General features: G+C 40.8%; 1 protein-coding gene across 5 annotated transcripts in view; it reads right to left on the reverse strand.

Annotated features, from left to right (window-relative positions):
- Positions 1–24,406, reverse strand: part of CDase (neutral ceramidase) — a 1,004,245-nt gene that overhangs the window by 141,867 nt on the left and 837,972 nt on the right. For all 5 annotated transcript variants that reach the window (XM_068225499.1, XM_068225500.1, XM_067137831.2 and 2 more), the window contains exons 10-11: positions 17,215–17,448; positions 602–697 (exon numbers count right to left, since the gene is read on the reverse strand). In XM_068225499.1, the coding sequence (XP_068081600.1) occupies positions 602–697; positions 17,215–17,448 (330 nt within the window). The remainder of the gene's footprint in view (positions 1–601; positions 698–17,214; positions 17,449–24,406) is intronic.

Genomic DNA, 24,406 nt, shown 5'->3' on the forward strand with positions numbered 1-24,406 from the left:
ACACACTGCTCGCATCTCCCAACAGGCTCTACGAGGTGTACAGATGCTTCCGTGGCCAGCGTACTCTCCGGATCTCTCACCAATCGAACACGTGTGAGATCTCATTGGACGCCGTTTGCAAACTTTGCCCCAGCCTCGTACGGACGACCAACTGTGGCAAATGGTTGACAGAGAATGGAGAACCATCCCTCAGGACACCATCCGCACTCTTATTGACTCTGTACCTCGACGTGTTTCTGCGTGCATCGCCGCTCGCGGTGGTCCTACATCCTACTGAGTCGATGCCGTGCGCATTGTGTAAACCTGCATATCGGTTTGAAATAAACATCAATTATTCGTCCGTGCCGTCTCTGTTTTTTCCCCAACTTTCATCCCTTTCGAACCACTCCTTCTTGGTGTTGCATTTGCTCTGTCTGTCAGTCAGTGTACATATCAGAATCAACTTATAACATTGGGTATTCATTCAGCTACCCTCCTTTACGTTACTATACTTTCAAGTGAAAATAAATTTTGATAAATTACGTTATAGAAATTATTCTATACCTTAATTCTAGCATTATTCCGTATCAATGCATCTTACTTAAAAATGATCTTCCCTTACCTTCACAAGCCTTCCCGCCATCTCGCTATAATGGCTCAGGTAGAGAGTCAGCGTGTTTGGTCCGTATATGGTAGATGCTCCTTCGTATCGCTGTATCTGAAAGAGAGAAATAATAATTATGATAACAATAATACTGATAATAATAACATCAAACGGTCTTTTATTAAAACTGCCACGAAAATAAATACGAGGACTGTAAATAAACTCGTGGCAACGCAGTCCAGACACACGCAGGAGATTGGGCATGAGCAAATATGATAAGAGAGCAGTGAGGTGGGGCTGTTGTCGATGCGTAGTATGTATTTGACGGGCATCGATTTGGGAATGTTTTTGCTGTATGGAATTGAAATGACGAGTGTCCATTTTACCGCTCTAGAGCATGTTTTCAAAAGGTGATCAGCATCCGTGGATTGAAATCGAGGTTGCCAGTGGCAAAAAAGTTTCAGAATATTATCGAGATTACGTGAAGCCTGACGAAAATGTATTATCGTATAGGACGGTTGCACGATGGGTCAAGGCGTTTCATGTGGGTCGGAATGAGACTGCAGATTTGCACTGCATGGGTCGGCCGTGCACTTCTCAAGATCAGATTAACATCGTCAGTGTTTTCGTTTTCTTAGACCATCGGCGGACTGTCCAAAAATTATCCATAGTGGTTGATCACAAGCCATCAATCAAATGGTGTGGCACATATCGAGGAAAAGTCTTCACACGAGGAAAATTGCGTCCCATTGGTTTCCATATCAGCTCACTGACATAGAGAAATGGCGCCGGTATTCACTGGCTGGCATCGACCTGGACAGATACCGCAACGGAGGAGACGCATTTCTACAGCGTATTATCGCCATTGATGTGACATAGGTACGACCTTACGAGGCTGAATTAAAGCATCTATCGAGTGAATGGCGTCACCCGGTTTCGCTACATCCACGGAAATTTCCACAAGGAACCCAGTCGGGTGAAGATTATGCTGAGGGTGTCATTCTGACGGATGCTGTGCCTGAGGGTTAAACCTTTGACAATGACTGCCATTGCCGATTTCTGGAGCAACATCTGCGTGCGGCTATGCGGCGCAAGCGTCCACGTTTATTGCGAGACGATAGCCCTATCATGTTGCATGACAACGCAAGTCGTCATGTCGAAAATATTGTCAAGCTCTTATTGCAACGGTAGCATTGGGAGGTCTTGGAACACCCTCCGTACTCACCAGAGATGGGTCCTTCTGACTTCGACCTGTTCTGGAAATTGAAGTAAGCCCTCCAAGGCCAACGATTTCTTGACGTGGCATCTGCACTCCGCGCATCCCCCAAAAGTTTCCCGACATTTGGCAAATGGTAATAATGGACTTGGCGGATGACTACATTCAAGGAATGTAATGTAATAACATTGTACTTGTTCATTCATTAAATATTGCGTTCTATCAATATTGTTAATACTTTATTTACAGCCCTCATATATCAAAATTATACAATATACGCTTCTACGGCTGAATGATAGCGTGCTAGCTTTGGTCACAGGGGTCCCGGGTTCGATTCTCGGCAGGGTCGGAAATTTTAACCATCATTGGTTAATTTCGCTGAGAGCCTCCGTGGCTCAGGCGGCAGCGCACCGGCCTCTCACCGCTGGATACCGAGGTTCAAATCCCGGTCACTCCATGTGAGATTTGTGCTGGACAAAGCGGAGGCGGGCAGGTTTTTCTCCGGGTACTCCGGTTTTCCCTGTCATCTTTCATTCCAGCAACACTCTCCATTAACATTTCATTTCACCTGTCATTCATTTATTATTGCCCCAGAGGAGTGCGATAGGCTTCGGCAGCCGGCACATTTCCTATCCTCGCCGCTAGATGGGGGCTTCATCCATTCCATTCCTGACCCGGTCGAATGAATGGAAACAGGCTGTGTGGATTTTCATTGGTTAATTTCGCTGGCACGGGGGCTGGGTGTATGTGTCGTCTTCATCATCATTTCATCCTCATCACGACGCGCAGGTCGTCTACGGGCGTCAAGTCGAAAGACCTGCACCTGGCGAGCCGAACGTCTCCTTGGACACTCCAGGCACTAAAAAAGCCGTACGCTATTTCATTTCATTACAATATAAGCTATAATAGGAGACCTCCACGGAATAAGGATGTAACCAATAAATCAGCCTTTTTTTTTCAGGAGAGAGGAAATTGGATGTCGTTATGCATCAGTAGACTAAGCGCCATTTGAAGAAAATTGAGATTTTAGCGCCATCTTGTAGAGGAAGGCTTGAGCTATTTATAAAAGATTCCCCACTGTATTACAAGAGGCCGTTAGTTGTTAGTAAACAGAAAACCTAAGCGACAAAGCGGGAATCAGAAAAAATGTAAATTGCATCAGTAGACTATGCGACATTCCAGTTTGCATCATTAGACCAAGCGCCACATTTCTCATATTGCGCGCGGATGACAGCGAGGGAGCCCGCGTTTTCGATAGTGCTGACATTTTTACGTGGTGATACGTTGAGTGGTTTATCAAGTGACGAAGTTCAGTGATGTATCAAATACTTCCAAAAGTAAGGAGAAGGACAATGCTACTAATGCAGCTTGCTAAGAAGGTTGCGTCTGAGAATCATTCTCTAGAATTTGATGGTGAATGTCAGGAAGTAAATATAATAAGTCAAGACAGGGACGACCACGGGAAAGTAGAGTTCCCTTTCACCAGGCATTAATACCTTTGTGGCCAAAAGGAAAACCTATCTCTGAAGCCAAACTAAGAGACTTTGGTTCGCTGATGCACTTAATACCTGCAGATGCCAAACAATTTTACCAGAATCTTGAAGCAGATTCTGACATCGTGGATGACGTAGATGGATTTAATGGAGATCCAGATTTCGAGACTGAAAGAACTGAGAGAGACAATCTTATTACCTGTCCAGTGATTTGTGTGTATTTATTGGAGAAAATATCTTTAATCACATCTCTGTCTCAAGCAGAACAAAACAAGGCTTAAAAATATCACGTCAATACTGTGCTCTCAGAATATAATAGGCCTATCGTGAAGGAAAATCCATTCAAAAATTGTATAGAGTAAAATAGCTCGTGTCTTACCATTTGTATTTGACTCAGAGAAGTTGAAATTCCTCAAATTAGTAAGTCGTTGTAGCAACGAATTTAGAGAATAGCTTCCCTTCTAGAATTTCGCCATCTAAAACTTGAATAATGTACCGGAGTTGTGGCGCGGCTCGTGGTGGATCAAGCACTTAGCGGGCCTTTTCAGACAGTAGGAGATTCAGTTTTTAATCATGGCTGCCACCACGTTATATTTTTTGAAGTTTTACTCAGTAGATACTCTACAGTTAGCGGTTATTGTTGTAGCATCGTGATACATTATTCGCACTTGAGAAAAACCTTAAATTGCATCAGTAGACTAAGCGCCATTTCTTCAAGAAAATCTATGTAGTGCGAGTATAGAAATGTTGAAATTTGGTGAGAAGGTACAATTTATTATCCTACAACACCAGTAATACCATATTTAGCAAAATTATGTTCGCTCGAATTTACACATAGAACCAAATTTAAACGCGATTATCTCGCAACCAACTTTTGGCGCTTGGTCTAGTGATGCATAACGGCATCCAATTTATACTTGGGGTTTATTACATCGTATACACAACTTCAACCAATTGCACATGCAAGTGTACAAATGAGTCCATCTATTAAAAAGAATATTTAAATGTATAACTCAAGGGTTTAAGAATAATGTGAAAAATGAAAATCTACAACCCGTTTTCCAGATAAAGACCAGGCCAGGGATGGAATGAATGAAGACCCCATCTTACTGCGACTATAGGAATTGTGCCGGATGCCGAAACCTGTCGTACTCCTCTGGGGCAAACTAACAGATGAAATGAAATGAAATGATATTGGAGAGTGTTGCTGGAATGAAAGATGACAGGGAAAACCGGAGTACCCGGAGAAAACCTGTCCCGCCTCCGCTTTCTCCAGCAGAAACCTCACATGGAGTGACCGGGATTTGAACCACGGAACCCAGCGGTGAGAAGCCGACGCGCTACCGCCTGAGCCACGGAGGCATGTAAAAATAATATATGAATTGAAAATTATACGATCGAAAATAACCTGCGAGTATGTTTTACGTCTGTATATAACAGAAGAGAAATTCTGTGAATGCATTTCGAACATAAATGATAGCAAGTGATAACAATAAAAATGTCAAGAAAATATTTCAAAATATATAATTTATTTCGTCTGGGGCCTTTCTTGAAATGATTTAGTACACCTGGTGATGAATCAACACAAGAATTGTCCACCATCTTGACCTATGTTCCATCCTTACAACACGGAGGACAAAGTTCTGCTGCCTGTAAATCAGCTTGCAGTTCAAATGTAAGACAGTAGATGACACCACAGCATAGAGGCGTGATGATAGACCCTATTCCCAATGAAATCTCACTTTTAAAATGCGTATTAGTTATATCCTTGTTCAGAGGAAGTGTTTAATTAAACACGGTATTTATGTCCCACATATATCATAATATGCAGTACTGTACAGACTGTAAGACAAAGAAAGCGATATATTCTCTATATTTTACTTAAACCATTCCTATATGAAAAATATTTTGTGAACAGGTGACGTGCAAATCATATACACCAATTGAGTTGAAACAGTCATAGATTTCGACAGGATATGTTCTTATTGCTTTGATCCATATTTCAATGAAAACACATGCAGATCTAGTGTATGTATTGATTCGGAATTAAATAATGAGTTGCGCTAAAAGCGACTACAGGAAAGATGAGGTGATGCCGCCAATTCAATTACATTTCAGGTAATAACGCAAGACCTGTTTCAGATATTAACAACACTATCACACATGGATGCAGGGAATGTTTTCGTTCATAAGTATAATAATATCAAAATGGATGCAGAGAATGTTTTCGTTCATAAGTATAATAATATCAAAATGGATGCAGAGAATGTTTTCGTTCATAAGTATAATAATATCAAAATGGATGCAGGGAATGTTTTCGTTCATAAGTATAATAATATCAAAATGGATGCAGGGAATGTTTTCGTTCATAAGTATAATAATATCAAAATGGATGCAGAGAATGTTTTCGTTCATAAGTATAATAATATCAAAATGGATGCAGGGATTGTTTTCGTCCATAAGTATAATAATATCAAAATGGACTTTTAAAAGTAATTTATCCTCTTCATTTCATAAGTATGCATTGTTCATGCATTTTCAAAATAGACGTCACTGCAAAGACTCTTTTGTTACCTCAGGTAAGATATCAACGCCAAAAGCTTTGTATAATGATCGATATTGTCATTAACTATTTGGCAGAGCAGCTGATACCAAATCTCCGATTGACCCTGCCATGCGCAGATGATATGGTTCTGATAGGTAAACACGTGAAGAGGTCGGGGTGGCGTTAGAACGATGGAGAACATTGGTACAGTGAAACAGGCTCAGGATCAGCCGAAAGAAAACAATACGTGCTAAGCAACTTCGCAAAGCCTAAACTTCTTGATCCACAGAACGCTCCCTTCTCAGGACGGCGAACCACTGATAGCGACAGACAGGTTCGTCTATGTCTATTCTGTCATTGCTACCGTACCAGAGATGACGACGATGCCAATTACCGCAACAATGATGGCAGGATGAAATGGAGATCTATTAACAAATATTTTTTATCAAGACGGCTGCACGATAAAGTTAAAAAACCGGGTGAGTTGGCCGTGCGGTTAGGGGCGCTCTGCTGTGACCTTGCATCCGGGAGATAGTGGGTTCGAACCCCACTGTCGGAAGCCCTAAAAGTGGTTTTCCATGCTTTCCCATTTTCACACAGGCAAATTCTCGGGCTGTACCTTAATTAAGGCTACGGCCGCTTCCTTCCCACTCCCAGACCTTTCCTATCTCATCGTCACCATAATACCTATATGTGTCGGTGCGACGTAAAGCAACTAGCAAAAAAGAAGTTTAAAAAGAGTCTACTAGATGATAGTCAGACTTGCCCTTTTAGAGCTCACAATGCTGGGTGATCCAGAAGATTTTTTTGCTAGTTGCTTTACGTCGCACCGTCACAGATAGGTCTTATGGCGACGATGGGACAGGGAAGGGCTAGGAGTGGGAAGGAAGCGTCCGTGGCCTTAATTAAAGTACAGCCCCAGCATTTGCCTGGTGTGAAAATGGGAAATCACGGAAAACCATCTTCAGGGCTGCGGACAGTGAGGTTCAAACCTACTATCTCCCGAATAGTGGATGCAGAAGATTCATAAATCAGCAAATGGTCCGAGCTGCGAGTGCTGCAGTGGTTCACGTACGTTATTCGGACTGACAGAGCTCGCGAAGGAAGACCACGTGTAAAGATCCTTACGTATTACCGCTCTCAGAGAGACTGGAGCAGCTCCGTTCGTACGGGCACGGCAAATTGTGTGATGAAGATCATCCTGTAAAGCAGGGCTGTCCAAGTATCCCTCAACTGTAATTTCGCACGCATGTAGGTCAGAGGCATCTTTCCTGCACAGTTCCAGCCCCCGCCACATTCTTTCTTAACTTCTCCGGCAATGCCTATCTCGCTTTACCCAGATAGGCTGTAAATGGAGTAAGCCACTCCGTAACTCCCTTTCCAGGTTCGTTAGCAGGAGGCGTGGAGTGATTTACTCATTTGGAGCTCTCTAAGTAATCAAGGCACATTCGTTCGTGCGCAAGAAAAACTAAACTTCTGTTTTAAATTAATATAAATTCTAATTATTAGCATGGTTGCCAATTTAGGTACTATATTGCTAGATCTAGCCACTTCGAGTATTAAATTAGCCACACATTTTCTAAAGAGCCACTAGTGGTATTTTGGACACTTTCTTTTCCTAAATTGGACAATTCTAGCCATATTTATTTTGGACGTTCTGATTGTGACTGGTACGTTAGCCTGACTTCAACATTAAGAATTACAACCTATAAAGTAATTGAAAATCCTAAATGGACTATTAATGTATCTTATGAATAAAAGTTACATTTTCTAGGTCTTATACGGCATTCGAATTGAATCTAAACAGGTATTGTAGAATTTCCTTACAAACCATATTGAGTGCAGTTGTAGCTCGGAGTTGTATTTTGACGTCTATGGATCTACGTACGCTTAAGAAAGGTGCAGTATATACAACTGTACAATACACTGCAGAGGGAATATTTATCGCAACGTTAAACTTTAACATGGTGACCCATTCATTGTGACAGAGAAAGTTAAATTCAGAGGAAATTGCATTCATTTAAGAACGAATGGCATAACTGTATTCACAGGTGCTTAGTCTATTTTTGGAATAACATACTTTCTTCCTGAAGCTGATCACTTCTAAGTTTCTGTTTTAACGATATTTTTTATCTAGCTCTCTTAAATTCAATTTCCCTATGACACAAACCATCTTTATTAACTTCATTAACATCATGGCACATTATGGAGTCAATGCTAATGTACGTTATTTGATCACTTGTCAAACTATTCAGAACCTATTGGTTGATGATGTTAACTTGTTCGTTTCTTCGACAAAATATAATGCTTCTTTGGAAAACATTCTACTCACTTCTTCTTTTTAGGACGTGGTCTCCAAACGGAGGTAGACGATCCACACGGCCAGCTCCGATCTTGACGCTGCAGCCATGCCATGTGAATTTATTGGAATATCTCTCAGGATCTTTAATGCAGTGGTTTCCCATTGCCTTCTGCATCCTAATGCCGTTGATCAAACTGCTTCCTCCGCCTTTGGGAACAATTTCTTGTCCCCAGGACAATAGAGTTCCCTTACCCATACCCGCTCATCCACTCTCAAAGAGACTGTTGGCACTTGGTATAGGGGACCTCCTCATACCTGGAGATAATCGGTCCCTTCATTCGTTAGCCGCCCGCATATAAAATGATATTTTTATATGCAGTCGTTGCCCCCTCTCTACCGCGGGGAGGTGAATGTCAGGATTTCACCGTCATTGAAACAAGGACCAAATTGCATTTCCTTGTCTCTCTGGTTCACTTGGATTAAAATACGAACCAATTACTATCGTACAATATATTTTTAAATCCAGTTTTGTTGAATCTCATTAGTTCCATTTGGCCTAGTTCCCCGTTTTTGAGTTTTTGAAACCATTCAATGAAGTTAAACGTTAATTTTGGGACATCATATTCAATATTTAAACCTTGACTGGATAAAACGTGTTCCGTAACAGTGAGGAATTACTGTCAGGCACTGTTTGAAGTGTGCACCAAGCAAAACCAACTTTCTAGAGAAAGATAATTCGTTGTTCATTATAAATAACTGACCTACTGTTGAAAGAACTAAAGAGGAGTCATTGTTTTCTTGTCCGCGTCTTCTGACATTCTTATGTTAGACGTAGAGGTCTGGGAATTTAGAGTCATTACTTCCTCCTTCCTGTGACTTAAGTTTACTCAATTCATATTTCCTCAAACGTATGGTTTTAGCTACATTGTTTATCTCTGTAACTGTACAGTTAACGTTTGCCACTTTCGCCTTTCATTACACTTTTCTTCTTCCACATGGATTTGTAATACGTTGTATTGTCAGCTCATTTAAAATGTTTTGATTTAACACATGGAATTTATACATCCCTTGACGGTCAAAACTTCTTTCATGTGATAACTCATGCCATCATGGACGAATTTCTGATGAAGTGACGGATGGAGCAAAAGCGATGGCGTAAATTCCACAATCGATTATGTTAGGCAACTGATCTACACGGTGATAAACATTGGGACAAGAGTCAGGAACTGACTGAATATAAAATCCTTATGTTGTGGTAACAAAGTATTAGTTTTTAAATTATCGTAAATATTAATGTTGAAGCCATCATAATAAACACACATGCAATGCGTGATATTATGTTTTGACATTTCCTCTAATTATTATCTGTAGGTGCGGACAGATAGCCGGTTAAACTAAGTCCAAAACACCAAGCTCGAAAGAAAAAATATTTCGTTGTCTAATATATATTTCTCTGGAGACTCTATCGTGAAATAAATAACTAACGTAATTACTTGATAAATAATCACCAGATTCTACATAACTCATTAAATCTGCCTTTGTAGTGCGAGCAAATGGAGACGATGTCTACTACCTAGACGGTTAAATGAACAGAACACAAATATATTGAATATTTAATTACTGCCGTTTGCTAATATAGCTCTCTGTATTGCGAATACATCAAAGCGGGCAGCGGTACTTGGTTCAGTTTAATGCTATTAGATGCTGTTAACGTTGCTACTTGCTCCAAAATGACAATATCACTGCACTGAATGAGGAGCATCAACGATTGGTGTCTGTTATCGCATTCAGTACGCGAGAACATCAAAGCAGACACTGGAACTTGTTACAGTCATATGCCTATAACATTCATATGGATATCAAATAACTGCAAGCTACCCGAAATATTTATCCATTTAGGGCTATTTAGGCAATCAGTTGGAAATACTTTTTGTCCTCAAGTTTTGGCAATACTGATTAAAAGTCAATAAGGACTGTGTTTTTTAATAGATTTATTGCTTTCAGATGGCTGACCCACCGGACACGTACTAAGCCTTTGGGGCAGTGTTACAGGCATGTTATTTAGAAACATACCAAAAAGATAATGCTCAGTGGGCAATGTATTTAACCATCAAATACACCGGCGTCTTCTACATCAATAAATTCAACCGTAGCAGCAGCAACTAATCGCTATGTTTAATCCAACAGCTCACGGACATGGTTACAACTCAGGACTTCTGAACTCGGAAATTATTTCAGGAAATAAACTAATCCTGCAATATAACAACGAATACAAGTGTTTACATTAGTTCTTGTCTCTGTAATGAATGTTATAACAAAATAAGCGGCTACGAACTAGTGGCAGTAGAAAACGATCATGTGGTCATAATTTTAAAAGTAGTTAGGGTTCCTCAGAATCTACACCTAGTGCCAACACAATCAATAACTAAACATCTCAGCCAGTGGAAATGATGAACAATAATTTTCGATAGGATAATCGCCTGAACAGCAGTAGTAGCAACAGATACAGCCGAAATGACAGTTTACCATTTTACGTGGTAATCGAAGGAAGAATGAAGAAAATCTTCATCCGATGGCAATTGTGAGAGGTCAAAATTGCTTCAGGATTAAAACTAGTTCTGGTGTTGCAGCCAAACAGTTTGTTGATTCACAATATTATTTCGTAATCACCAACTAGATATTTACATTCGCATCAATGAAAAAGAATTTCTACAGGAGATTATGTTTGGCTTACCATTAGTTAACATATAGCTATTGAGGAAAAAAATACTCATCAACAAATTTGAATCTCGATATCTACGTATTTACGTACTTGGATCAAGGTTCACTGTACAGCCATTTATAATATCTTTAGTACAGTGTCGCCGATTCCTTAGATAATAGTAATGCTTTAGTTCAATGTAGATCGCAGAGCGCTGAAGTGGCTGCGCGAGGCCTCATGATATAACACAGTATTCAGATCACACCGTTCCGTACTGTTTTTTTTTTTTTTTTGTAAGGACTCACGTTTTCCGGCGGATAGATATTGCCAAGAATACGATAAGTCGGCTTATATACAAGTACATAATGACATTTCTCAGTATGTTACTCTTCAAATTTACGAGAAACGGAAGTATTCAAACGCTGTTACAAACTCAACTTTCAATTGGCAAAGTGATTAGGAATCTTCCCCTCTGCACGGTGTAAATTCGTCGCTCTTCAAAACAGTGTAAATACTTTTACCAGTCAAGTGAAATCACTTGTCACTTCACCCAACGATGTCAGTACACAGAATAACCGAACTAGTGCTCCAACGAACACAATTCCCACTCTACCTGTAACATTTTATCATTATCTCCCAACTGTTCCACATGCCAGTTTTACTTCAGCATCCTTATTCCGACGCGCACCCAAATCAGACATATATCAGTAGGGAGCTTCAGCGGCTACTAGACAAGAACTCATTGGCTGTTGAGCGTGTGACGTCACAGCGTGGGAGATTTGACAATATAGGGCAGATCGCTACGTTTGCAAGCTTAACCTACCAGGCTTGGATTCGACTCCAGGATTATTATTATTATTATTATTATTATTATTATTATTATTATTATTATTATTATTATTATTGTATCGGGAGGTACATCCCAACGCCGCACATTCAAATTCTGCGCCTAAATGAACTCCTCTATTGGTAAAACCGTGAAACTGAAACTACACCAACTTAGAAATTTAATCAGAAGATGTCACCACTAAAATATTACGTAATTTAGTTATTGTGCAGTTTCCTAACCTGAGTGAATTTCTACTTGTTTTGTTTGACATTCATCAAGAAGTTTGGACGTTCTTCCAGAGATGACACAACTAAAAACTATGATCATGCACCCTGGTGCGAAGTGAAAGAACCTTTGTTTTGTATTTCTAGGTTGCTTTTAACTACTTGATGTTCATTTATTTTGGGGTTGGCAATATTTACCTTTCCTTTCCGGCAGTTTTGAATCCAACCAATCACTAATTTCTGTAATTAAATTTCCACCTATCACAGGCTTCTTCTCCGATTCCGAGTGTTACTTTGAAAATCTACCAATAAAATTCAGAGGGTGTGTCATGATTAGTCGTGAATGATCTCGAACCTTCCCTGAGGGTTTCTAAACTGCGACTTTTCTCGTTTCTTCGCCATTTGGTCGGCATCTTACTAAGTGTGTGTGTCAAAGCAGGAGGTTGGCGGCCTCTTTCATCGGTCAGCAGTACATCTACAAGGTAATGGCCACATAACATCTTTCTTTCTTTCTTTCTACCTCCGCAGTTTAACCCGAGGGAAAGGTACGAATCATTAACTATGTAACCTAGTTTTCTAAAAATGTAACTTTCTGCCGACCAATGTAAAAACTTCATAAAATCTTTAACTGTAAATCGGGGATAGAGAGTGATGTACCCTCTCGAGCTCTCTTTCATCTTGGTTTGAGGTGACTACGTTTCATAATTGATTTTCATTTTGTAACGTGGTAATGTTATTTCTATACTAGTCACCTCAGTAGTTTGGGACTAGCCCCTGTTTCATCGGCCTAGAGCCCTTTAGGTTTTTAGTGTTTATTATCTTGGTGTGCAGGGTACGCCTCCATTCATTTTGTGTTCGGGCCAGTTATTTAACCTGTTCCTTTTCCATGAAGGCCCCCGTAGGTTGGGTATTAAATACCTCTGTATAATCATTTTCCAATTGTAAGTTGTGCCTTGAGAGGCCTGTAATTGTAAATCGAGGTTGCCTCGAGTAAGCGTGTAAAACTGAGAGCCTGTTCGCTCTTTTTCTAGTTTTTTTGTAAGATTAAGGAATGCCTCTTGAAGGCTAGATGTAATTTTGGGAGCAAGTGCTCTTTGAATTAGGGGATTTCTGCCCTTGTATAAATTTGTGCTCTTTCGTAAATTTGAGCAAGTGTAAAGCTAGGGGCTTAAAGGCCTAAGTGTTAAGATTTTGAATCTTGGATTTTCCCCCACCTTGTTTAATGATTGCTACTTGTACCTGTAATATTGTCATGAAAAAATTGTTTGAAGTTCTAAACATATAACCTTCAGTTTAAGTTTTAAATTCAATTCTTGACACTGTAGTTAGACCCATTCACCCCAGCACCTTCTTTCACCTCTGCGTTCCACAGATACCCCGGAACAATTATTATTATTATTATTATTATTATTATTATTATTATTATTATTATTATTATTATTATTATTATTATTATTATTATTATTATTATTATTATTACATTCTTGACGTGTCCTACCAAGTATAGAGTAACTGAACGCGTTTTTGTTAACTATTTGTTTCGTGCTATCTCTTTAACGAACCGTTCTTTTAAGTTGTAGTTGTTCATTCATTAGGATCTTTGTAACATCGAGGTCGTCAGCCTCGTGTAGTTATACGTAGTAGAATTTTTTAATAAATTGTGTTACTGTAATAACTGTAGCAGTATGTTAAAATGTACTAGTGTTAAGGAAGGGGTGAAAACACCCCTACAAATAAAAACGTATTTTCTCTGAAACCGATGGTCCTAGACAAACTGATTTTGAGTTGAAAATTCGTTTAAAAATATCCAGTAACACGTGATATATACAAAAATTCACCCCGTTTGTTTTTCTTTTTCAAAATTCTGGGTAAAAATCACTTCGAATGTTCAAAAAGTCTCGGAAAATGTACTAAATTAATTTTAGAGTAAAAAATCAAATCTAAATCAAATCAAAATCTCTTTATTTGCAAATGAGGTGTCAACCTCGGTGGCAAATGGTACACTAAAATACATTATTGTTGAGCACTAAATTTTATATTTACAAGTGAAGAAGAAAATTTTTCTAGAATACAATATTATACAATTTACGCTAACAATTTTTTCTATTAAACACACAATCCATCCTTAAAAATTGTCGTATGGCTTTTAGTGCCGGGAAATCCCAGGACGGGTTCGGCTCGCCAGGTGCAGGTCTTTCTATTTGACTCCCGTAGGCGACTTACGCGTCTTGATGTGGATGAAATGATGATGAAGACAACACATTCACCCAGCCCCCGTGCCATTGGAATTAACCAATTAAGGTTAAAATCCCCGACTCGGCCGGGAATCGAACCCGGGACCCTCTGAACCGAAGGTCAGTACGCTGACCGTTCAGCGAACGAGTCGGACAATTCATCCTTAATAAATTTATATTGTTTGCAAAATTCCACTTATAATATCTCCTGTACTTACAAACATAGTCAACTCGTATTCAGTATGTATGTATATATAATATAATACACTGACTGACAGAGCAAATGCAACACCAAGAAGGAGTGGTCAGAACTTTATGCCAATTGCAGGGTAGACTGACGTCACTGAGGTACGCTCATGATGTGAAATGCGCCGCTGTGCTGCGCACGTAGCGAACGATAAATGGGACACGGCGTTGGCGAATGGCCCACTTCGTACCGTGATTTCTCAGCCGACAGTCATTGTAGAACGTGTTGTCGTGTGCCACAGGACACGTGTATAGCTAAGAATGCCAGGCCGCCGTCAACGGAGGCATTTCCGGCAGACAGACGACTTTACGAGGGGTATGGTGATCGGGCTGAGAAGGGCAGGTTGGTCGCTTCGTCAAATCGCAGCCGATACCCATAGGGATGTGTCCACGGTGCAGCGCCTGTGGCGAAGATGGTTGGCGCTGGGACATGTGGCACGTGCGAGGGGTCCAGGCGCAGCCCGAGTGACGTCAGCACGCGAGGATCGGCGCATCCGCCGCCAAGCGGTGGCAGCCCCGCACGCCACGTCAAACGTCAACCGCCATTCTTCAGCATGTGCAAGACACCCTGGCTGTTCCAATATCGACCAGAACAATTTCCCGTCGATTGGTTGAAGGAGGCCTGCACTCCCGGCGTCCGCTCAGAAGACTACCATTGACTCCACAGCATAGACGTGCACGCCTGGCATGGTGCCGGGCTAGAGCGACTTGGATGAGGGAATGGCGGAACGTCGTGTTCTCCGATGAGTCACGCTTCTGTTCTGTCAGTGATAGTCACCGCAGACGAGTGTGGCGTCGGCGTGGAGAAAGGTCAAATCCGGCAGTAACTGTGGAGCGCCCTACCGCTAGACAACGCGGCATCATGGTTTGGGGCGCTATTGCGTATGATTCCACGTCACCTCTAGTGCGTATTCAAGGCACGTTAAATGCCCACCGCTACGCGCAGCATGTGCTGCGGCCGGTGGCACTCCCGTACCTTCAGGGGCTGCCCAATGCTCTGTTTCAGCAGGACAATGCCCGCCCACACACAGCTCGCATCTCCCAACAGGCTCTACGAGGTGTACAGATGCTTCCGTGGCCAGCGTACTCTCCGGATCTCTCACCAATCGAACACGTGTGGGATCTCATTGGACGCCGTTTGCAAACTCTGCCCCAGCCTCGTACGGACGACCAACTGTGGCAAATGGTTGACAGAGAATGGAGAACCATCCCTCAGGACACCATCCGCACTCTTATTGACTCTGTACCTCGACGTGTTTCTGCGTGCATCGCCGCTCGCGGTGGTCCTACATCCTACTGAGTCGATGCCGTGCGCATTGTGTAACCTGCATATCGGTTTGAAATAAACATCAATTATTCGTCCGTGCCGTCTCTGTTTTTTCCCCAACTTTCATCCCTTTCGAACCACTCCTCCTTGGTGTTGCATTTGCTCTGTCAGTCAGTGTATATAATACTATACAACTTGTATAAGATTAATATTTATATTGCATCTATTTACTAATTTTTTTTTTACCCATTTTGGAACCTAAGTAGCATCATTAACTGCTGCGTCTTAACCAGAGCCCCTTTTGCCACCACTTTTCAGAATTCATTGGGGTGAAAACATCCCTTAACCTAAAAAGCATCATCTCTTAAACCGATGGTCTTAGAAACTGTTTGTGAGATTAAAAGGCATAAAACATTATCCTTTAAGAGTTCATATATATATCAACTCACCCCCGACTGTTTCTTGTAAACATTTATGGGTGAGCATGACTTCATTCTTTAAAAACAGTCTTCGATTATTCTTTTAGTTACTTTTATAGTAAAAATATAATTTGGAAGTGAAAACATCCCTACTTAAAAATAAATTATGTATAAAACCGGTAGTCGTACAAAACTGTGTTTGATCTTAAAACTTATCAATAATAATCTTTTAACAGGTGATATATATATCAACTGAACCCTAATGATTTATTTTCACAGTTTCGGAGTAAAATTAATCTCGAACAAGAAAATACAGTCACGGACTTTGCTTGATATTATTTTTAGTATAAACAATACGTTAGGTTGAAAACATCCCTTAGATTAAAAATGCGGTATCTCCCAAACCAATAGTCACAGAAAACTTGTTTTAGCTTAAAATGTTTCGTTTTACCTGTTCTATATCTCCACGTAACGCGTATTTTCAAAATATGGGACAGGGGTGCCTAGAAAATCACACATATCTTACCTATTATTCTTTTATATGTTGTTTTATGTATGCTCTTACAGGACGAACTCTAGCTGAATGTTAAGCGTTCGATTCTTGTGGACTTCAACTAATTCTTTGAGGGACCTCTGACGGGAAAAAGCTATCTGCTGTTTCTCCAAAATGAACTACCACCGTTCTTGGAACATGTGCCACTCCTTGACCGCTGCAGGATGTATATTCAACATGACGGACCTACACCGCACTCGGCGGTGGTCGTCTGGAACCATCTCCATGCGTTGTATACTGATAATTGGAAAGGAAGGTGCCACCTCTCTCGTGACCCGCCAGATCGTCACGCGGTCGTTCAGGTTTCTTACTCAGCTGACGAAAATCAAAAACATTTTATCTAGAGTAGGTACCTACCGGACAAGTCACTTATCATTTTCCTAAGACTTCTCATTCTTCCGTAGCACAGTGCAATAATTCGTTTCCTAAACTCCCACAGTGATTTTAATGTCTATCCAATATTCCTATTAAGGTGATTTAGTCGAGTCAAAATTTACGTTAAACCACTGTTTATATGACAAAATCACATGCAGTATATAATGCACTATTTAAATAGCGGAATTTAAATGTAAAGGACAAAGAACAATGACTGTCAGACCTACCTGATACTCTTCTGGAGTAACCACGTAGTCACTGTAGGTATTACACAAGCCAGCAATGACCACTTCAGTGTCTTCAGGACCACCGGAGGCAATTACAGCATCTTTCACAGCAGCACGCATTCTTCGACCGGACATTGTAGTAAATTCTCCCGGTACACAGGCAATTATCAAGTTGCCTATCCTGCCAAGCATGGTGGAGACAATCCGAGGCTGCCACTCGATTGGAAATGTCATCTGAAAATTAAGGTTGTAAATTAATACCAAGTACACGAGTATGAAATATGAACTGAATGTACCTTAGCTTATTTTAGCGTCAAAACACTTCCAGTTCTGTTAAAATTAGTTTCAATGAAATGCTGTGGGAGCCAGAGAACAATCCTGAAATTCTTGTCCCAGTTTTCGACTTCATTTGGTATAGAAAAGCAGCTATTGAAGGACATACAACTAGCTGCCAACAGTAGTTCAGCATTAATTTTCAGGAAACGCTCTTATTGCCAATAATATCGTTTCTTGCGTGATTATTAATGATATATATTTATCAAAATCTAAAATGTTTTAACATTTGCAATCGATGAAATTAAATTATGGTTTCCTTCTAGGAACCTTACTTTTATACGAAGGACAAAGGCAGGCATTTATACAAGTGGAGACACATGCTTACCCTAGTGCACTGTCACTGCATTGTCCGACATAAGAGGCTTGCAGTGGTGTCTCAACCGTCTTTCATCGACCTCTCTAAGTGGAAAGGTTAAGTTCTCCGAAGCAAATCCTCCGAATTTTTTCTCAACCTGGTGGCTCAACATCTATACCTCTACTATGTCGCCGACTTCAACAAAGCAATCAGCCGACACCGAGTAGGAAGTCAGCCTACCATCACGTTCAGCTGTGTGATCCGTGACGTTGATCCCTCCTTCTCCGACTACGAGATCCACAAACAACTTCGGCTGGCAGGCGTCCCGGCTAGCAGCGTATCCCGGATACTGCAAGACTTCGTTCCTACACGTCGGGTCCTTCTTCATCTCTATACAGTGGACGCCGTTCAGCGATTCATCCTCAACGCAATCTACATTAGCAGCCAACGGTACCGAGTAGAACCTAGTCTCCCGTGCTTTGACGACGCAGCAGCCGAACCTCCACAGTGGACACCACAACAATCATCTTCAACCTATTTCTATACTCCCCCCTTCACCACCACCACTACCGTCACAACAACCGCCACGACCTCCACCCATCTCTTTTCCCATGTTCCGGTCACAACTGTTGTAACATGCCATCCTTCACCACTCATGATTTCTTCCGCCCATGTCTTCCCTACCCCTGAAGAACCTCAACCTCAGTACCTGCCTACCGAAACATCAGAGTCTACAGTCGCAGCACCAACTTAGTCACGACGATCTTCCCAAGCCGACAACGCAGCAGCCGCCGCTGATCTACCATCAACGCAGTCACACCGATTCACCATACCATGTATAGTTGCGTGATCCGCGGAGTGGATCCTGCTCTCTCAGTCCGGACAATTCTTCACCAACTCCAAGCAGACGGCGTCCCAGTCCGTCGAGTCTTCCGGATCAAGAACACCTCCGGTCAGACGTATATGGTCCATGTCCATCTCCCGACCGCCGAAGATGTCCAATGACTTACCGACCATGCAGCCTACATCTCTCACCATCGACATAAAGTTTAGCCCTCTCTTTCCCCACCCCAACCTGTTCGACATCGCCCCAACAATACCCATCGTCGCACGCGGCCATCCCCTCCTTTTCAACCTCGTCAACCCGTCTATCCTCCCCTACCCTCAACGAGTTTCTTCCCCCCACCACCTTCGACGCTTGAAATCAACCGATTCCTAACCCCTTTCCTCTATCACATCACTGCGACCCTGCACCTCCTCATCCGCCATCTCCCCCCTGGCACTCTCATTTAAACTCCACTCCTAGTCCACATCATTTTCATTCCTATCAGCGCAGCCAAGAGGCCATGTCTTTCTCTACCCCTTTTCCTCCTTTCCACGCACCAGACAGTTTCATCACATCTCCAGCCCGGGAGACGGCGTTACCGTTTAGGGGCCCGCCCCACCCTTCGGGCGGGGAATGAAACGCCTTTTCGTCGTCGTCGTGTCTCAACAGCGCACTAGTGGCCAGCGTCTTGGAAAGGTGTAGCAATCCAACTGTTGAGCCCACTGCTACACTGGGGCGAAACGCTGGTAATTTCACGACTGAAAAAGCCTAGAGCTTAAATGTTTTTAATATTTATTTAGCTCCTTCTTGTGTTTTATGTCTAAGAATTTTGTTTCATATATCTATACTGATATGATTATCTCTTTTTTATAACAGCTTTTATAGCCTCTATGTATTGATGATATATACTGGAAAATGTAAACTTTCTCCTTGAGGCAGCCCTATATATTATGGAAGTTATAAAATTAGATGAACTATTAAAAACATCTACTAGGAACACCAGTTCTCTAGCGACCCGAAACACCTCAGCAGAGACAGCATTCACAACTGTTTACAAATGAGCAACAATCCCATAACACAACTAAAAAGGACATGTGATCGTTATCAATATGTAGAGCAACTACTTGACATTCATTCTTCTGAAATTTTCCCCTCGTTACATTCTTTAATTTCAAAACACCACATAAATAACAATAACAGATACATCTCTTTGCATTCCATACTATTAATGAAAATGAGATGGTGTCTGTTTGTTCTTGGTAGGCTCAAAAACTGCCGGCCCAACTCAGCTGAAATTTGCTAAGAAGTTTTTGAAGAACAGAGTCACTCAATGGATACTCCTAATTTTGATATATTTCACCGATTCGAACCAGTGGAGGATTTTACAGTGGTATGTCTCAAATTTAGGCAACTTTGGCTCTACATCAACTAAGAAAAAGCAGAAAATGAAGTGCACCATGTGGCCTTGAAATTAAATTTTCAACAAGAAATGTCATGGTATTTTTTCATAATTCTAACGGTTTTGCGATAAAATTCAACTTTCTTGTGTGTTTTTGCTTGTGGTCCATGGCTAAATAACTAACTGGTAAATATCGGAATACAAGTTAACCATGTAGTATTGAAATTTAATTTTCTTCCTAGCTGTAATTGTTTTCGAGAAAATTCAGTTTCTTGTGTTTTAAGCTTCACTAACGATGGGCTACTCGTATCACTCCTCACGTGAAGCCATGTTCTTCAGCATTTATGTAAAGTCATTGTTCGTTTGTTTACAGGCCAGCTAATGAATGAGTGGGCCATTCTACGGGAGGCTTTTGGAGGCTACATTTGTACTGTTGAGAGTGCTCAGCATGCTTATACATATGTGGGGATTGTTGAGGACTGTAGTTTATTTATTCAGCTAGTTTCATTATCCTACTCATCGTGTTTTATTTAAATTCAGCTTTTCTATCTTTTTAATATTGCGAACATAGGTTTAGGATTCATATTTAATGAGTTTGTCAGTCACATTTCGTTTTGCGCCCTTAATCCTTGCTCATTAAACTTCATGAAAGACGGGTATCTTCGCTAGTTATACATATAGACATTTAAGCCTTTCAACGTTCAGACTGAAATTCCATGCAAATAGCCAAGCAACATCACAATCGTCTATCTGCAACTAGCTCTATGGCCTCATTAGTTTCAAATCTCTCATTTTTAAATCATTAAAATCTGAGTCCCTGTTTCTCTTATCCTCCATGAACGAGTCTACATTAATCTCCTAGGTAACCTATACTCCTCCATTTTTCTCACATGATCCTACCATCGTAGTCAGTTTGTACGCACAGGTTCATCCATTGAATTCATTGCTAACTAAGGCTTTATCGCCCCATTTCAAATTATTTTAACGAAAATAAAATGTTAAGAAAAATGGATGAGAGAAGTTTTAAACAACACACAGATCACATAACTGATTTCACAAGAGCTACTCTAACTATCACTTCAGTTTCCTGAAGGACGTCCCATTTCACCATGATTTCAGGATAACATTAAATACACGGGGCACAACATGAAATGAAATTGAAAAAAATTAAAACTGACACAGTTCAAAAATTTATTGAATGTCGACTTAACAATAAGAAATCAAACTTGCGTTTAAGTTGACCTTGATATCTTGATCACTGTGACATGACTCCAGTTTCATGGGGGATCCGAACCATGACTTTTCATGACAAAAATGCCACATGTACTGGCCGGCATTCAAACTGTGACCATCTCGGTGGGAAAGTAGCAATTTTGGCTCTCTGTTATCCCACCCTAGCCAACTTAAATGATTTTCTCACATAATCTAGTAATATTTTGAGTCTGCTTGATACAAGCTAAAAATTAATTTTCGTTCACTGAAACAGACAGTCCACTAAATTACAGAAATCTAAGTCCTGCGTTCAAATAATGTTCATTAACCATTTTTGGATTATAGATCGAGGATTGTCTAATGCCAATACACTGCTCTCATTGATAAGAACGTTTGTTAAAGTTACTCGTACTTGAAATCGGTGAATGGTTTAATTTGAAAGTGACCATATATTTTGTGTCTCTTGATTGAAAAGAAAACATCGGGTTAAGTTTCAGCATTGGCATTTTTTCGTTCTCTGAGTTTGTTCAACGTACTTATTACGGCATTCCATAAATTCGAATCACACATTCTCGGTGTTCGTGACGACGGCTCATACTTTTCTCCAATTTTCGTCACATTCCCCATTATATTTATATTTAAAAGCAATTCATACGCGTGTATAACGCAGTAAAGTAAAGAAAAAAAAACATTATTTTGACCGAATAAACCTCCCATGCGGGAAAAAACATATACAATGAAAGAGGTAGTGATTGATCACTGAAAAACGGAATGGTGAGAATCAGCTTCAAATTTGCAACTGTTGTTATTGATCTACACAGCATGATGCCTACCGATTCATTTTATATTTTTGAAATTAATCAGTAGGCATCATGCTGTATAGATCACTGTTATTACAGTCCGTTTATATCCGAGAATATCATTACGACTTCAGGTTTACATCGGCCCTCCTACTTGAAGAATAAGTAATTTCATTCTTTTACCACGTAAAACCGGATTCAGCAGTTCTCCATTTGAGGGTTATTCCTTTAGAATGTTTAAGTGATCTCGATTTGAAACAAAATAACTTTATCAATTTCTGAAATTACGTACTGTATAGGAAATGAATGAGTATGTGTGTGTGTGTGTGTGTGTGTGTGTGTGTGTGAGAGAGAGAGAGAGAGAGAGAGAGAGAGAGAGGTGGGTGGGGGGGGGGAAGGCAGGGAGAAACTTAGGATGAAACTGTTGCAAGTTCATAATTGACTTTTGAACTCAATGAATGTTGTTAACCGCTTGCAACAGACTTTTGATTCTCCGTGAATCTCTCCCCTCCTATAAAAAGTTCAATTCTTCAACACATACACACCATTAGCAATAACCCTACATGCCCATTATTACTGTACCGGGCGGTACACCTCCACACCGTTTATTTAAAAGTTGCGCCAGTTGAAACTCCTCTTCTGGAGGAAGTCTGAACTTTATCTACGGTCTTAATTTCCAAATTTCTCAGAAGATGTCACTACCTGGAAATTTTTGAGTTTGTGAACTGTGTCATTTTCGACGTACTTTTGTCTTGCTTGTATTAAGAAGTGTGAACTTTCTCTTCTAGAGGACACTACTGAAGATCAACAATAGTGCACCCTAGTGCGGAGTCAAAGAACTATTTTGTTGGAGAAAATTTAATTTCAGGAGTTGGTTCTTTGTTAAATTTCTTTCTGTCATTGTTTAAGTTGGCAATATTTACCCCTTTCTTCCCCTTGTTTTGAATGTATCCAATCACGATTTTTTTCAATTAATTTCTGACCAATCTGGTGTATCTTTCCCCAACTTGAATCTGTTGCGGGGTCCTACCCAATAAAATCTTTGTGGGAGGGTGTTTTCTTTCCCCTAACGCCTAGAACTTTCTGCGAGAGTATTTAAACTGCTGATTTTAGGGTCTCCGGGCCACTTCTGTTCCATCTTTCAGTGTATTAAGTACATAGCAGGAGGCGGGAAGCGCCTCTTTCCTCGGCAGCGGTCAACAATAAGGTAATGGCCGATTAATAAATTCTTTCTTTGCTAGCTCAGCAGTTTAACTTTCGGGGCGGGTTCTAAGCGTTCCCCTATGTAACCTTTTCTAAAATGTAACTTCTCTTTTCTTCTATTCTCTTGTAAAGCGACATACTGGGATAGAGAGTGCTAACCCTCTCGAGCTCCCACTCACATTGTCTTGAGGTGAACTTATTTTCTCAATCAATTCTTCCGTAATGTAATGTAAATATTTCTTTTTTAAGTCACCTCTGTAGTATGGGATTAGCCCTTGCATCAGTGGCCTAAGAGCCAAAATAGGTCTTAAAGACAAAGTGTATTAGGAGTGCAAGTTCGCCTCCTCTCAAATTGTTACCTTAGAGGTCATTTAATTAACCCCTTTTTTTTATTTCCTAGACCTCAGTAGATTGGGTATTTTACCCCTGTGTTTAGGTCCGTTGAGGACAACTTGAAGGTTGAGTTTGGTGTGGCCTGGGAGAAGGCTTAAATTTGAGAGCGTGTGGCTCTATTAAAAATCAATTGTGGTATGCCTCGTGGAGGCTTATCGGTGTAATTTGGAGCAAGGGCTCCGAGGTATGAATGGGGTTTTCTGCCCCTCTGTTGAAACTTGTGTTTTGGAGGTAAAACTGGGCTGATTGCCCAAGCATTGTGTTTTCGGGGCTCGAAGCCCAAATTATGTGAATATTGTGACTCCCCTTTGATTTGCTACTTTGTACCTGCCATACTTGTTATTTCTTTGTTTTTGAAAAGAAAATATAACCTTGTTAAATTTTACATTAACTTTGATTCCGTAGTTTGAGACTCATTCACGCCCGCACCTTCTTTCACCTCTACCTACCACCAAAACACGGTAACAAGTGGTAGCAGAGCGTGGTTGAATGGGTCTCAATTTAGCCCCTTTTGACGGCTAAATATTGTTTGTTCCGAACTCTAACTATTTTCCCAGTTGCTGGAATTTTTTTTGAGTTTTTCAAAATTGGTCTGTCATCATGCCCGGCCCTCGCGATGTTCTCCTTCTTAACTATTTGCGTAAGGAGGAGTTGATCTATGAATTAACTATCAGAAATGTGCAATCTGGAGGCACGGTTGCAATAGACACTAACAAACTTAGAGAGTC

Source organism: Anabrus simplex, chromosome 1 (assembly GCF_040414725.1).
Source record: "Anabrus simplex isolate iqAnaSimp1 chromosome 1, ASM4041472v1, whole genome shotgun sequence".
Taxonomy (NCBI): Eukaryota; Metazoa; Arthropoda; class Insecta; order Orthoptera; family Tettigoniidae; genus Anabrus; species Anabrus simplex.